At 42.8% G+C, this 15,013-nt stretch overlaps 1 protein-coding gene across 9 annotated transcripts in view; it reads left to right on the top strand.

Annotated features, from left to right (window-relative positions):
* UBR4 (ubiquitin protein ligase E3 component n-recognin 4) overlaps positions 1-15,013 on the top strand; it is a 132,503-nt gene that overhangs the window by 25,067 nt on the left and 92,423 nt on the right. For all 9 annotated transcript variants that reach the window (XM_040462878.1, XM_040462928.1, XM_040462909.1 and 6 more), the window contains exons 18-26: positions 6,405-6,574; positions 7,902-8,184; positions 8,848-8,983; positions 9,907-9,986; positions 10,449-10,577; positions 11,411-11,593; positions 11,746-11,868; positions 11,958-12,187; positions 14,173-14,294. In XM_040462878.1, coding sequence (XP_040318812.1) covers positions 6,405-6,574; positions 7,902-8,184; positions 8,848-8,983; positions 9,907-9,986; positions 10,449-10,577; positions 11,411-11,593; positions 11,746-11,868; positions 11,958-12,187; positions 14,173-14,294 — 1,456 coding nt within the window. The remainder of the gene's footprint in view (positions 1-6,404; positions 6,575-7,901; positions 8,185-8,847; positions 8,984-9,906; positions 9,987-10,448; positions 10,578-11,410; positions 11,594-11,745; positions 11,869-11,957; positions 12,188-14,172; positions 14,295-15,013) is intronic.

Here is a 15,013-nt window from a genome sequence, read left to right as displayed (position 1 = left end):
CATATATACATCCATATACATATGTATGTATATATGTATTTTATTTACTAACAAGTTTTTTGAAGTTTGTTTATTTTTGAAGGAGAGAGAGAGTTGGGGGGGAGAGGGACAGAGAAAGAGGGAGACAGAATCTGAAGCAGGCTCCAGGCTCTGAACTGTCAGCACAGAGCCCAACGCGGGGCTTGAATTTACCATGAGATTATGACCTGAGCCAGAATCAGATGCTTAACCGACTGAGCCACCCAGGTGCCCTTATATATATTTATTTTTACATTCGTAGTCCTTAAAGTTTTAAATTGATTGTTTTAAGCATTATAGTAATGATACCATGCTATATATAATCTTTTTAGGCTTTCTTTTTTCACTTAATATTATTTAGCACTATGTCGCCAAGGTTCATTTATATTATTGCTAATTCTGAAGTTCTTGCTTTGACTGCTGTCTGCTGTCCCATTGTATTTGTGACTATACCAGCTCCCCTCTGCTCCCACTGTTGGACCTTCGGATTGTGTCAGATTCTGTTGCTATTCCAGTTGTTGTTGTGATCTTTGTTGTAGAAGTCTCCTGTGATAAAACAAGGGGTTCTCTTGGGTAGAGAACTGGGAGTGGAATTGGCAGGATATGGAGTATGTGGTTGTAAGCAGGTGATGCCAGACTGCTCTCTAAAGTAGCTACATCAGTGGGGCACCTGGCTGGCTCAGTTGGTGGAGCGTGCGACTCTTAATCTCAGGATTGTGAGTTTGAGCCCCACATTAGGTGTAGAGATTACTTTAAATAAATAATAAATAAAAACTAAAATAAAAACAAACAAACAAACAAACACAGGAGCTGCACCAAGATTTACTATCACCAGCAATGTGTTCAAGATTTGTGGGTTCACTTTCCCAACATTTGACAAGGTCATATTTTGAAAATAACTTATTTTTAACACGGTCAGAGTTTGTGGTTCTCATTGTTTAGTGTACATAAAGATCCCTGGGGAATTTGTTTAAAAAAATGCAGATTCCTAGCTGTGGCCACCCTTCATCTCCCCTAGAAGAATTAAATTTGGTAGATCTCCAGTAGTTTGCCCTAAGATTGTTTTGAATTTTTTTTTTTTGTTATTCTTAAGGTTATTTCAGTGGATTCTCAGAATCAGGACACAGTCGAAGAGATTGCACTTGCCCCAAAGGGACAAAATCTAGGAAGCCATTTTAAGAGGTTAAACTTGATTCTTAAAATCCTAGGCTATTTGAGAAATTCTTTTTTTTTTTTTTTCCACTTTAAGTTTATTTTGACACAGAGAGAGACAGAGCGATGCAGAGGGGGCAGGGCAGAGAGAGGGAGAGCACGAATCCCAGGCAGGCTCCATGCAGCCATCCCAGAGCCAGTGTGGGGCTCGAACCCACAAACCGTGAGATCACGCCCTGAGCTGAAACCAAGAGTCAGACACTTAACCGACTGAACCATCCAGGTGGACCTATTTGAGAAATTCTTAAGAATTCATTTCTTTGTTGGGGCACCTGGGTGGCTCAGTCTCTTGAGCACCTGACTTCGGCTCAGGTCGTGGTCTTCTGGTTTTTTTGGACTTAAGTGCTGCATCGGGCTCAGTGTTGTCAGTGCCAAGCCTGCTTTGGCTCCTCTGTCCCATCTCTCTCTGCCCCTCCCCCACTCCAGCGCGCTCTCAAAAATAAAATTAACATTTTAAGAGCTTATTTCATCGCTTAAAAAGATAACTATAAAACCTATTTGTATGTACCTGTTGTTAGATGAAACCGAGTGGGGTTTTTTTTGGCAGGAAAGGGAATATAAATAGAGTGGTAAAGTTGTTGACCTAAGATGAAGAGAAGAAAATTCTTCAGTCAGTATATGGCCTGCACCTCCCTCTCAGGCTGTATAGGGTCAGGAAGTCGTGTCAAAGTTACGAGCTCCTTAAGTTTATTTAGGGAAGTTTCACAGTTCACAGACTTGGCCTTTTCCTGCCGAAACTTGTCCAAATAATGGGGGAAGAAATATTTTTCTGTAGAGGATAGGAGTTCTTAAGACTCCTGTAATGATGTTGCCCTCATAGCATGTGAAAAACTAATTCCAGACCTTGTGTGGACATGCAACTTGTCTGCCCATAACCGCTGACTTTATGTAGAACAAATCCTCAAAACTCCCTTCTCATTCTATCTCCAAACATGGGCCTTTAAATTCTGCCCCCAAATTTCATTGCTATGGTGGAAGAGAGTAAAGGATGGTTGGTGTAATTTAACGACCTGCTATTGAGTTCCCCTGCCCTGCATGTTGTTTCTCTGGGATCCTGTACAGAGTCCTATACCTTTATCAAGAGTCCTGAGTGCTATTGCAGGACATGCACAGTGTCCTTAAGGTAGGTTAGCAGAATGTAGCTCAGTCTGTGAAAGTAAGCAGATAGAAGTTTCATCACAAAAATTGTCTTCACCTATCAGGTTCATAAAAAACTGGTTCTGAGTTGGTAAGACCAGTAGGCCTGTTCCCTGCTTCTAGGAGAAATTGAAGCCTACTTATTTACTTCCCAAGATGACATCTTGGGAAGAGGGCTTTCTGTTGAAATGCCATGTGCTTGGTTGGCATGGCTTCTCTGTTCTTTCTTTCAAATTTGTTATTAGAGCAGTCTAGTAAGATGATTTGTGTCTTCCGAAACCAAACGAGAAAGCAGGCCTTGTGTGGGTTTCGTTGTCGTCCTGCTCTACTGGCCATTGGGGATTCTCTCTGTCTCTAGCCCTGGTTGGGGATGGCACTGAAGGTTCCAGCTCTCTAATCATAGGGTTGGTTCCCCTGGCAGTCAGCCCCTGGCCTAAAGCTGTCGAGGGGCCTCCTTATTATAAACATAGGTAATGCTGAAAGGGGCTTATTATGAATAACAAAACACGTTCTTCTCACCCTGTCAGGAAATGATGAGAGTTTTAGGAGCTCTGTACCAGGAATGAGACAAAGACCAAATATACATTTCTTCTTACATCCTGGGATCCCAGGGGCTTAGTGTTTAATAGGTATCGGGTTTCAGTTTGGAAAAATAAACAAGTGCTGGAGATGGATGGTAGTGATGTTTGCACAGTGTATGTGTATTTAATGCCACAGAACTGTGCACTTAAAAAATGGTCAGTTTTCGGTTATGTTTTTTATCACAAAGTAAAATTAGAAACATACCTGGCACATAGTATTAGTGCCTACTCAACATTTGCTGCTGTCTTTGTTACTATTACCATTTAATGTTGTGTTTATAGTTATTATATTTATTATTATGTATAAAATTATAATAATTTAATGTTACCATAGAGGTCTGAGTTCATTCATTCATTCACAGAGTATTCATGGAGCACCTACTGCGTGCCAGGTAGTGTAGGCACTGGAGAGATCCAGATGATTTGAGTTAGTGTGAGATCATGAGAAAAGGGGGAGATAGGAGATACCATGTGGATAAAGGGCCCATGGTAGATAGAGATCACGGGAAACTATTTGAACGGGGTAAAGAACACGGATAGGAAAGAGTCTAAGGTGTTGCCTGGGTTTACAACCCGGATGAGACCAGAAGGATGCTGTTGTCTTTCGTAGAAAGGGGCCATCGGCGAGAAGGGTTAGTTTGGTGGTAGAGGAGCCGTGCCGAGTGCTCAGGGAGCACTCCTAGGTTTGAGTCAGCTCAGAGGTTGTGTGTACTTGTGGGTTGCTTATTTATGCACGGTTGCTCAGAATGGTCCTTTGGGTTCTTGAGCTACACGAGGCACAGTTTGCCATTTTCTCTTTTTGTTTTTAAAAACAGTGTCACCTTACCAGCACAACTGTCTCGCCGTCCGTTGTGGTTAGCCAGCCTCGAAACCATTCTGCAGTAGAGCTTGAGCGTTAGGCTTTCCTTAATTTTTCAGGTATTTGTTTATTTTTTTTAGATGTTTATTTTTGAGAGAGAGAGTGTGAGTAGGGGAGGGTCAGAGAGTGAAGGGGACAGAGGATCCGAGGATGCCTCTACTCTGAACTCAAGAGAAGAACTGTGAGATCATGACCTGAGTGTAACCGAGTGAGCTGCCTAGGCTCCCCGAGGCTTTCCTTTAATGGAGTAAGCTAAAAGCAGTTAAGTAGGCGTTACCGATGTGATTATTGATTATGTTGCTTCCTGTGTCAGAACGTTGCATCTTACAGCCCTTTCAATCCAATGAGAAAAACAATTTGTATGTTTTGATATATGAGAATTCTATATAAGAATTTGGTGTGTAAGAATTGTGTAGCATATATTAACTTTTTTAGTTAAACGGTTACCACTGCCATTAAAGCCACTTTAAATATGATGACGTTTTGAGGGGCCAGTGGGATGAAGACATCTAGAAAGTAGTTGGAAATGTGAGTCTGAAATTCAGAACTTAAATTAAGAGTGGTAATGTGGTTTTGGGAATTATCCACTAAGAAGCAGTCGTTGAAGTAATGAGAAACAGCAAGGTGGGCGGGGGATGGCCTGAGCGGCGAGGGCTGGGGCCAGGAACCCAGGAGAGCTGGCATTAAGCAAGGGTGGGCACGGGGGTGCTCGGGCTGGAGGGGGTACTTCAGGCTAGGCCTTGGTTGGTGGGCAATGGCTCTCTTTTACTTCTTAGGAAGCCCTCTTCCTTAGGGCTAATCCAGGCTCTGAGGAAGGCTTGGTCATTTTTTGCGGCTCTGAGGCCAGAGACAATGGACACAAAACAAAAAACCCTCTCTTAAAAAAAAAAATCCTGTAAATAACATTGTAACGTTACATTCTTCCACCAAATTCATGGTTTATGTTTTTCCATGTTTCTTTGTAGTCCCTGTCTGTGTAGATAGATGCACAGTTTTGCAGTTAAAATCAGAACATCAATTCATCTCTTGTTTGCTGCTTCTTTCAAATTTTACTATTTCAAATATTACTCCATTAAGTTAAAAAAATTTTTTTTTCTAATGTTTATTTTTGAGAGAGAGACACACACACATAGAGTGCAAGCAAGGGAGAGGCAGGGAGTGAGGGAGACACAGAATCCGAAGCAGGCTCGGGCTCTGCACTGTCAGCACAGAACCCAACGCGGGGCTCGATCTCACGAACCGAGAGATCATGACTTGAACTGAAGTCGGACGCTTAACTGACTGAGCCACCCAGGTGCCCCAAGAATGTAGATTTTAGAGATAAATCTGGTTTGGGCAGTTGGGAGTCTTGTGGCTTAGTGTGTTTTTAAACCACTCTGACCTCTGTTTCCCGCATCAGTAGAATGGAGTGCATACCCAGGTAACATCGTGGCCCAGAGCATTGCCTGTGACAGTTGGTGTGCGGCACTTAGTCATGATAACTGCCCAGCACATGGGAACTACTCCTGATTATCTGTGACATTTTGAATGATTGTTTCCCAGGAATGGGGTCCTCTGGGGTGTTACCTAAGAACATAATTTAATTTGGCAGACTTAGAAATTTATCCTGTATCCTGAGGTGACTATGATTTGTGTTTTCTGAAGCCAAGTGAGAACACAGGCCTTTTGTCTGGTGTTCCATTGGCATCCTGCTCAGTTTGTGTGTGTGTTTGAGAAGATAAGTTGCAGCTTAGATAACTGAGCTCAAAGTCAAGCTCATTTGAAAGACACGCTACAACTGGAGGCAGAGACACAGCCCTGACTAATTGGAGGTGCCTTGACATCTTATAGGCGGATTTCTCTGCTAATACCGTTCGTACAAGTGGGTGGACCCACAGGTGCAGGACCGACCTCCCCACTTGGCGTATTACTTGTATATAACTGGTTATCGAAGAAAAACTGTCAGCCGTTAAAATTGTTCAAGAAGTTTTCTTCTGAAGGGAAGACTTTTCATGTTCTGCCTGTTTGGAAAATCATCCTGATTCTGCCGTCTCAGTTTGCATCTCTGCATTTCTCCTTTTTCAGGACCCCATCTCTGACACCAATTAACTGTAGTTGCGAATGGGGTTAGATGAGTAATTTTCCCTCGATAGTTTTCCTGTTTGTTGAGCGAAGTGACCTTTCTGCAAACCACGTCTGAATCTGAATTTCTGTGTGCCCTTTAAAATACTCCTCCAGCGCCGAAATCAAGAGTTGGGTGTTCAACCTACTGAGCCACCCAGGTGTCCCTTGACTTTTTTTTTTAATGTTTTTCCTTTGCAATCAGTATATTTTATTTTCTGAGCTACCTATTCAAAATGTTCCCATTTAAACCATTATGGTGTGTCCCTTCCTTACTGAATTAAAAGGTTCTTTATAAATTCTAGATACAAGTTCTTAGTTCGATAAATGGTTTTAAAATACTGTTTCTCATACTGTGGCTTGTCATTTCTTTTACTAAAAGTGACTTTTGAAGGGAAAAAAAAAATACTCCTCCAGCATAAAGGGTAACATTCAGGGCTCATTGGTAACCTTTGGCCTCATTCCCTGTCTTTTTCCTGTGTGTCTTTTCCTGGCAGAACACGCTGTTGCAGCAGCTGGGAGTAGCGCCTTTCTCTGAGGGCCCCTGGCCCCTGTACATTCACCCTCAAAGCCTCTCTGTGCTTTCACGCCTTTTGCTCATCTGGCAACATAAAGCCGGTGCTCAAGGTGATCCAGATGTCCCTGAATGCCTTAAAGTTTGGGACAGGTAAGAGAACTCCAGGTGAAGCCCTGCAGAGAAGGTTATGTACTTTTTTGATTTGTTTGACTTCTTTGTAGTTAGTCCGTGGCTCTGAGGTGGTATCTGCCGATGCCACAAACTGGTGAGGGCGGACGAGTGTGTGTTTCCGGTGGCCTTGGGGGAAGAGGTGCTGTTTAAAAAACAGGAGCACCAAATTAGTTATCTAATTAATTAAATAAGTAATACAAAAACCAGAAATACATAAACTATGGTCTGGGAACAGAATCATCCTTTGGCACCTGGGGGGGTTTGGTTGCAGTTTTGAGACATAACCTGACTCCTGAATGTAACCGATTCAAGAGTCCTGTCCTGATTTATTGAAAGGTGGGGAACAGGAAAGCCAGCTCTGTCTTTGGCTGTTCTGTTTTCAACGTGAAACCACTCCAAGTGACTTGCAGTCTTTTTTTGGACAACTTTTAAAGAATTTCGTCACTTGGGGGAAGCTCAGATTAATCATCGAAATCCTCTTTAGATGGACCTATATTTGCCATTTTTGTTTACATGGTTAGGAGCCTTCAAAGCAGTTTGTTTTCCTAAAAGGCTTTGCTTTTCTCTTCCTCATTCTGTGATCAAATAGCTGTAATGGCTGGATTTGAGAAATCCTAAACCTCCTTGAGTGCCAAAGACCCACTGTATTTTTTCCTGGTGGAATCTTGCAAAAAAAAAAAAAAAAGGGGGAGGGGAGTTGTCGGGGGAAGAGACGAGGATGAGGGAAACCTTTATTAAAACACAAATCTCTTTCCTAATAGCCAGAGGCAGTGGAAATAGTTGGCTACATTCATTCCTTTTTTGCATAAAAGCTCTTCTGACAAGTTCTCCGAATAGTGTAATTTCTTTTTATTGCTTTTTACTGCACCGACTCATTTTGGACTGTTACCATGTAGTGAATTTAACCTGTAGGGCTAAGCTCTCAAGATAAGAAGCTATAGAGCCAAAACGATAGGGGAAAGTAATTGAACTATCTCTACCTGTCCAGGTTTATTAATTAAAAAAAAAAAAAAAGGAGCCACCGTTTTGGGGGCTTCCGGTTCTTTTCATGGTCAGAAATGGCAGAGCGCGTGTTAACACTATCACCACAGTCGACAGGGAATGTTTTGTGGTCGAGTCTTGCTTTTTTGTAGCCAGGATTGAGTTCTTAAATCTTCTCTTTCCACGTAGATTCTTGTCTTCCCTGATTTGTTGTCTTGATGCCTGGGTTTAGAAAGCTTAACTCTTCCAGCACGTGACACCGTGACTCGTGGGGGACGTGTTCTGACTTTGTCCACCAGACACGTTCTCCTTTTCTCCGCGGTAGGTTCTTGTCGACCATGAAGCAGAGCGCCCTGCAGGGGGTGGTGCCCAGTGAGACGGAAGATTTGAACGTAGAGCACCTGCAGCTGCTCCTCCTCATTTTCCACAACTTCACCGAGAAAGGCCGGCGGGCCATACTGACCCTGTTCGTGCAGATCATCCAGGAGTTGAGTGCCAGCGTGGAGGCCCAGGCGCGCTCGGTGCCCCTCATCCTGGCTCGCCTCCTTTTGATCTTCGATTATCTGCTTCATCAGTACTCCAAAGCCCCTGTGTATCTGTTCGAGCAGGTACAGATGAACGCATTGTTTTCGCTCTACTGGCTGTGATTGAGAGTGTCACTCTTCTTGAGTTGTGGTGATCCAAAGCAAAATGACCTGCTTACTTGAGGTTTCAGGTGTTTGTTGTGGTAGGTTTATGATTAACCTTGGGAATACCACCGGACTTCTGGATGTGCACTCACGCTTTGTACTTAGCCAGGAGCAGTAAGTGTAGATTATTTGATTTGATACATTTGTGAAAATTGGATTATAGGCTCTGTTCACAGGTATCCTTTGAATAACCCCACTTTACCTGTGTCTAGCTCTGCGCCCGAGCATCGGTTCCCCCCCAACCTGCCACTCCCCACCGTGAATATTTATTAGTGGAGGAATGATGGTTGAGCAGTAGGTTTTATGGATTAGTAAATTCTTTTGTTGTAAGGATCCAACACGAGGATGGGAGGCCCAGGTAAGGATTATTCAGCATTTCCTAAAATGTTTGCTTGAGTGCTATTTCTGTTAAACTTCAGCAAAGAAGATTGTTCCCTAAAAAAGTCACAGAAAAAATCTAAAACTTTTGTTTTGGCTTGTGAGTTTCCCAGTCTTTGATATGTTGGTCAGTTGTGATGCCTGCAGTGAGATGCTGAACGTGGCTGTGTATCTTTCTTAATTTGAGTATTTGTGTTTTAAAAGGTACAGCATAACTTGCTGAGTCCTCCTTTTGGGTGGGCAAGTGGATCCCAGGACAGCAACAGCCGCCGGGCGACTGCCCCTCTCTATCATGGGTTCAAAGAAGTAGAAGAAAACTGGTCTAAGCATTTTTCATCAGGTCAGAAAAAAGATGGTCAGTAAGAAGCTGACTCATTGGCTCTCGTTGGGGGGATTAAATTTGGTATTTGGAGACTCCTCAAGGTTTAGTCTATTCCTTATAGGTGGCAGATACCAGTGGATTCAAAACATTTTCAGAAATAGACTGTTACATATCCCACATTGATTTCAAAACAGAAAGCAAAAAACCATTGAGACATAAGAATTAGGAATTCTTGTGTATGCTCCTAGAGTACAGTATTTGGATTTTTGCCACTTGGAGTGATTACATTTAATTTCTCAGAGGAATGTGGTTCTAACCCACAAGCTAAATTTCCTTTTGGGTCATGGTGGGGTGCTATTCAGAAAATAATGGGAGCCATGACATTCTCTGCAGTGTTTCTCATAGAGCAGGTGTCCGTTCTTCTGATGAAGTGCCTCTTGTGTTTATCTTTAGTTTGTGTTTGCACACTTCCCGAGGAGTGTAAGCTGCTGAGTGGAGTTTGTGGAAACTCCTCAAACCTTAGATCCTGTCATTGGGATCTCTTAGTAGTTAGTCCTGTGATACTGGGGAAACAGCCATTTAAGTTTAATGCAGTTAGTCTATGGGTCCAATTTTAATGATTAACTTGGTGTTTGCAGAGCACCTCTGTTACCTCCTAGAGCAGTGGTTCTTAACTAGGGATGCTTGGGCCCCATGCCCAGAAGGGACAGTTGGCAACGTCTGGAGACGTATTTGGTTGTCAAAACTGGAAGGGTGCTAAACATCCTGTTGTGCACAGGACAGCCCTCCCTCAGCAAGGAATTATCTGGTCCAAAAGTCCGTAGTGCCAGGGTTGTTTGTGTTTTCAAGTGTCCAAAGGGTTTTCTTAATTTTTACATTTTATACTTACTAAGCAGAATCGAGAATGAAACCATTCTTCTAACGAGCTCATTGTTTTTCAGATGCTGTCCCACAACCCAGATTCTACTGTGTCCTGTCCCCAGAAGCCTCAGAGGATGATTTGAATCGACTTGATTCTGTGGTACCAGGAATTTTAAAACCCCATTTTACATGTGGGTCAGATGGTTTCCACCAAAATCAGTCTGGCAGGGGAAAAGGGAGTCACTTGCTTTTTGTAATGAGGGAATTTGGCCTGTATTAGGATTTGAGGTTATTCTAGAAGGAAAATATTGTTTTGAGATTTATTCGCTGGGCTCCACTTTGGCTGTAGGGGACCCTTCTTCCTGTCTTTGTTGGCGTGTTCACATGCAGATATTTTAACGGACAAAAATAGTTGCCTCATTCTATAGCCTGCACTTGTGTGCGCACCATAACCCATCAGCTGGGAGAGGTCCCTGAGTGGGAATCTTGCTGCAGTGAGAAATTCATAACTATAATTTGAATGAGCTATTTTGTCGGTTCTGAGGTTAAAGGGTAGTGTATGGGTTGGAGGAAAAATATTTCAAAAAATAGCACAGAATGATTTTCTTTCTCTCGATATTAGGCGTGTGATGTTCTTTTCTCCAAGCTTGTCAAATATGATGAGCTTTATACGGCACTGACATCACTGCTTGCTGCTGGATCCCAGCTTGACACAGTCCGGAGGAAGGAAAACAAGAACGTAACGGCCCTGGTAAGACCACCGAAGCCCAGGCTGATGATGAAGAGTTTGGGATGTGTTTGATGATTTGGTAGCCATTCTACTAGAAATTTCTTTCTGGAGTCTAATCAGTTATTGAATTATCTGTTTCTTAACGTTCAGCGAATGGTGGTTGATAGGTCACATTGAAAGTCTCCCACTAGAGCTTTTCCTGTGGTCCCATGAATGTGTCTCTGTACCTCTAGAAGTTATGACAACAATTAGAGCCACAAAAAGGGGCACCTGATTGTGGGCCTGCGAGGCCGAATGTCCTGCTCTCTTTTGGTTACTTGGTAAATTCTTGGGGAGCCGAAGTTGTCTTAGGACAGTGATTTTGGCTTGTGAGATGTGCAAGTGTGGAGCATATTATTTATATGTGGGTTCTAACATGTTCTGCTTTATTATTGGATGTACTCTCTATAAAGATGTGGGGAGCAGACTTGAGAGCCAAATCTCAGTTGAAAATCAGGACTCTACACAGTCTGCTCTAAATGTATTCAGGGGGTGCCTGGGTGGCTTAGTGGGTTGAGCATCCAGCTTCGGCTCCGGTCATGATCTCACCGTTTGTGAGTTTGAGCCCTGCATCAGGCTTTGTGCTAACAGTTCGGAGCTGGAGCCTGGAGCCTGCTTGGGATTCTGGATCTCCCTCTCTCTCTGCCTCTCCCCCGCCCAACTCGAGCTCTGTCTCGGTCTTGGTCTCTCTCTTGCTTGCTTTCAAAAATAAATATTAACAAAAAAAATGCTGTATTTGGAACAGTTCTCACTGTCAGGGAGCTCACGACGCCATAGCAGGTGCTATTGCTGTGATTGCTCTTTGCTTTTTCCAGGAGGCCTGTGCCCTTCAGTATTACTTCTTGATACTGTGGAGGATCCTAGGGATTTTGCCACCATCAAAGACTTACATGAACCAGCTGGCCATGAATTCCCCTGAGATGAGTGAATGTGACATCTTACACACCCTGAGGTGGTCTTCCCGTCTCCGCATCAGCTCCTACGTCAGCTGGATAAAGGTACCACAGTGTGACACAGGCCTTGCTGCCAAAGGGTTGTCCAAAGTCACCGTGCTCTGTACTTGTGGGAACTTGTTAATTTAAGAGTAACGAAAGCTTTAGACTTTGTCTGTATCAACCTCCTGAACACGTTTTCTTGGCTGTCCAAATAGGATCACCTTATCAAACAGGGCATGAAGGCTGAACATGCCAGTTCTCTCTTAGAACTGGCATCCACCAAGTGCAGCTCAGTGAAGTATGACGTTGAAATTGTAGAGGAATACTTTGCTCGACAGGTACGTTAGTTTTGGGTCCGTAATGACAGGATTTAGCTTCTGCTGCAGTCTTTTCCCACAACTAATTAGTATCTTGGGTATCTTTAAAGATCTCATCATTCTGTAGCATTGACTGTACCACCATCTTGCAACTTCATGAAATTCCAAGCCTACAGTCCATCTACACCCTCGATGCTGCCATCTCGAAGGTCCAGGTCTCTCTGGATGAGCATTTTTCTAAGATGGCCGCTGAGACTGATCCTCATAAGTCGTCTGAGGTCACCAAGAACCTGCTTCCAGCCACGCTACAACTCATCGACACCTATGCATCGTTCATTAGGTGTGACAGGCTGCCTGCCCACAGATGTCAAGACGGGGAATTTAGATCCTTCGGTGGTTTGCTTTCCTTAGAGGCCTGAAAATTCTTCACATTGGACTTAGTGGTGGTTTTTTTTTTTTTTTTTTTTTTAAGTTTATTTATTTATTTTGAGAGAGAGATCAAGTGCCGTAGGGGCAGAGGGAGGGGAGAGAGAATCCCAGGCAGGCTCTGCACTGTCAGTGTAGAGCCCAGTGCGGGGCTTGAACCCAAGAACCATGAGATCGTGACCTGAGCCGAAATTAATAAGAGTCTGACACTTAACCAACTGAGCCACTTAGGTGCCCCTAGACTTTGTGGTTCTAGGTACTGTTCACTGTGTAGATCCCAAAGGACTCAGAATTGTACACATTTTTTATTTTTATTTTTGTCAGCTTAGGTTTTTTTCTTTTTTCCCCCTCTCTTTGTAGACTGCCTGATGAGGGAATTTTCAAATAGTTCAGGAAGAGTCAAGAAGTTTGATTTCTATAAATCTTTAAATATTTTGTAGCATTTACCTCGTAGGATATAAGGAAAGGTAACACAATTTCTCCAGACATGTCATTTCTGTTACTAAGATAAAGCTTTAAATGTTTTTGAATTTCATGGTAGGTAGAGAAAAAAATTTCCTAATGAGTTAGAGAGTATTTTGAAATCCAGTCCTTTCTTAAGTAATAAACACTGCAATTTGCATGCCCTGTAGACTTGTTCTGTGTGATGTTTAAATATTGTGGAATTTGTTTTCAGTGTATAAAAATTGGGTATTTATTCACAAAACAAGATTTCAGTCTTTTCTTACATTGGAAGAGCTGGCAGAACCGGGTTTGACATCCCATGTGACATTAACACACTGGAGTTGAGGAGTGGCTGCCCCTTGTAGCTCTGCCCACCGGGCCCCTTTATGCTCATTTACTTTATCTGGTGCCCGTAGGATTTCACTGTTCAGCTCCTGTTCTTTGGAACTTTTGTGCTGAAAGGGACTCGGATTGTTATAAAGTTTAATGTCTGGGCATGAGTGTCTTGGAGTAAGTAGAGCAGAGACTATTGCTAGAGGCACAATTTTTGACAATATATGAGCCATAAGCATGAGTAGGAAATGTGAGTGCTTGCTTGTGCCAAGTACTGATCTAGGTACCAGGGATATCGCAGGGTCAAAGGTGACCAAGTCACTTCCCTCTGAGAGCTTGTGGGCTCTAATCTGACCCATTAATTAATGCCAACAGTTTGTATACTGTTAATAAATGTTCCTGGCAAGTAAGTTTGGGAAGTGCTGAGTAAATATAATTGAACAGCTTTCGAGAAAGTATAGTATAGTTGACCCTTGAACAGCATGGGTTAGGGGCACCAATCCCCCTGTGCAGTTAGAAATCCGCAGAGAACTTTTGACTCCCCAAAACATAACTACTAATAGCCTGCTGTTGATCGGAGGCCTTACTGGTAACATCAAAACAATCGATTAGCGCATATCTTGTATACAAAAGTATCATATCCTGTATTCTTACAATTAAGCTATTTGTAAAACATAAAAAGATAACATCATACGAAAACCACAAGGAAGACAGAATATGTTTACAGTACTGTACGGTATTTATCGACAAAGATCCATGTGTAAGTGCACCTTTGCAGTTAACACTTAATGTCGTTCAAAGGTCAACCATACTTCTCAGAGCCTTCAGTATATACATTGCCAATCTTCCAAGGCTGGGGAGAGGTAGGTAGATAGTGTTCAATGTTCGCCAAGCTCATCTGTCCTGGAATTATGTTTTGGGAACATTTCAGAGGATGGGATATTCTTTGGAAACAGTTGCCCATTGGAATTTGTAGGAGATCAGAAATGGGCAGGTACTCTCAACTATATTTAATAGATTAGGAAACTGAGATAACAGGTATTTCAATTTGTCTAGGGTAGTTTCTCCTATGATGGGAGTAGATTACTTCAGTTTTCATGTAGCCCCCTGTTTTTTCTTCAGAGCCTATTTGCTACAGAACTTTAATGAAGAAGGATCCACTGAAAAACCATCCCAGGAGAAATTGCATGGCTTTGCTGCTGTTTTGGCTATTGGCTCTAGTAGGTGCAAGGCCAACACTCTGGGTAAGTGAATTTGAAAATGCTATTACTACCATTGAGTAATAGTATAATGCTATTAATACCATTGAGAATGAGTACTACCATTTATCTACCTGACTGCTGACATTTACCACTCACTTGGGCTTTTGTGTGTCAGACACAGGTGTGTGTGTGTGTGTGTGTGTGTGTCTGTCTGTCTGTCTGTCTGTCCTCTCAGGAGCCCTGTGAAGTGTTACCGTCCCCTTTTACTCATTAGGAAACTAAGTCCTCGAAGTTAACTTGCCCGAAATCCTGCATCTTGCAATATGTGGAGGCTGGGATCCAAACCAGCATCATTAAACCAACAGCATTAAACTGTTGCTGTTAGCACAGATCTTTGTTCTTTTTTTCTTTTTTCTTTTTTTTTAAGTTTATTTATTTATTTTGAGAGACGGCATGAGCAGGGAGAGGCAGAGAGAGAGAGAGAGAGAATGAATCCCAGACAGGCTCCACACTGTTGGCGCAGAGCCCAACGCGGGGCTCAAACTCACGACCATGAGATCATGATCTGAGCTGAAACCAAGAATCAGACACTTAATGGACTGAGCCACCCAGGCGCCTCTGTTCTATTTGTCATTTATAGAGATCAGGAAGATTAGCAAGCTGTCCCTTTGTGCTGGGCAAACCTCTTCCCTTTTTTAGGAATGGTCTGGTAGAAATGTAGGATGGGGAAGCAAAAGGACTTGAGCAGGACTGGAGTGAAG

This window comes from Herpailurus yagouaroundi, unplaced genomic scaffold (genome assembly GCF_014898765.1).
Source record: "Herpailurus yagouaroundi ecotype Mexico unplaced genomic scaffold, PumYag 77, whole genome shotgun sequence".
NCBI classification, from domain to species: Eukaryota; Metazoa; Chordata; class Mammalia; order Carnivora; family Felidae; genus Herpailurus; species Herpailurus yagouaroundi.
This window is presented reverse-complemented; position numbering and strand designations above follow the sequence as displayed.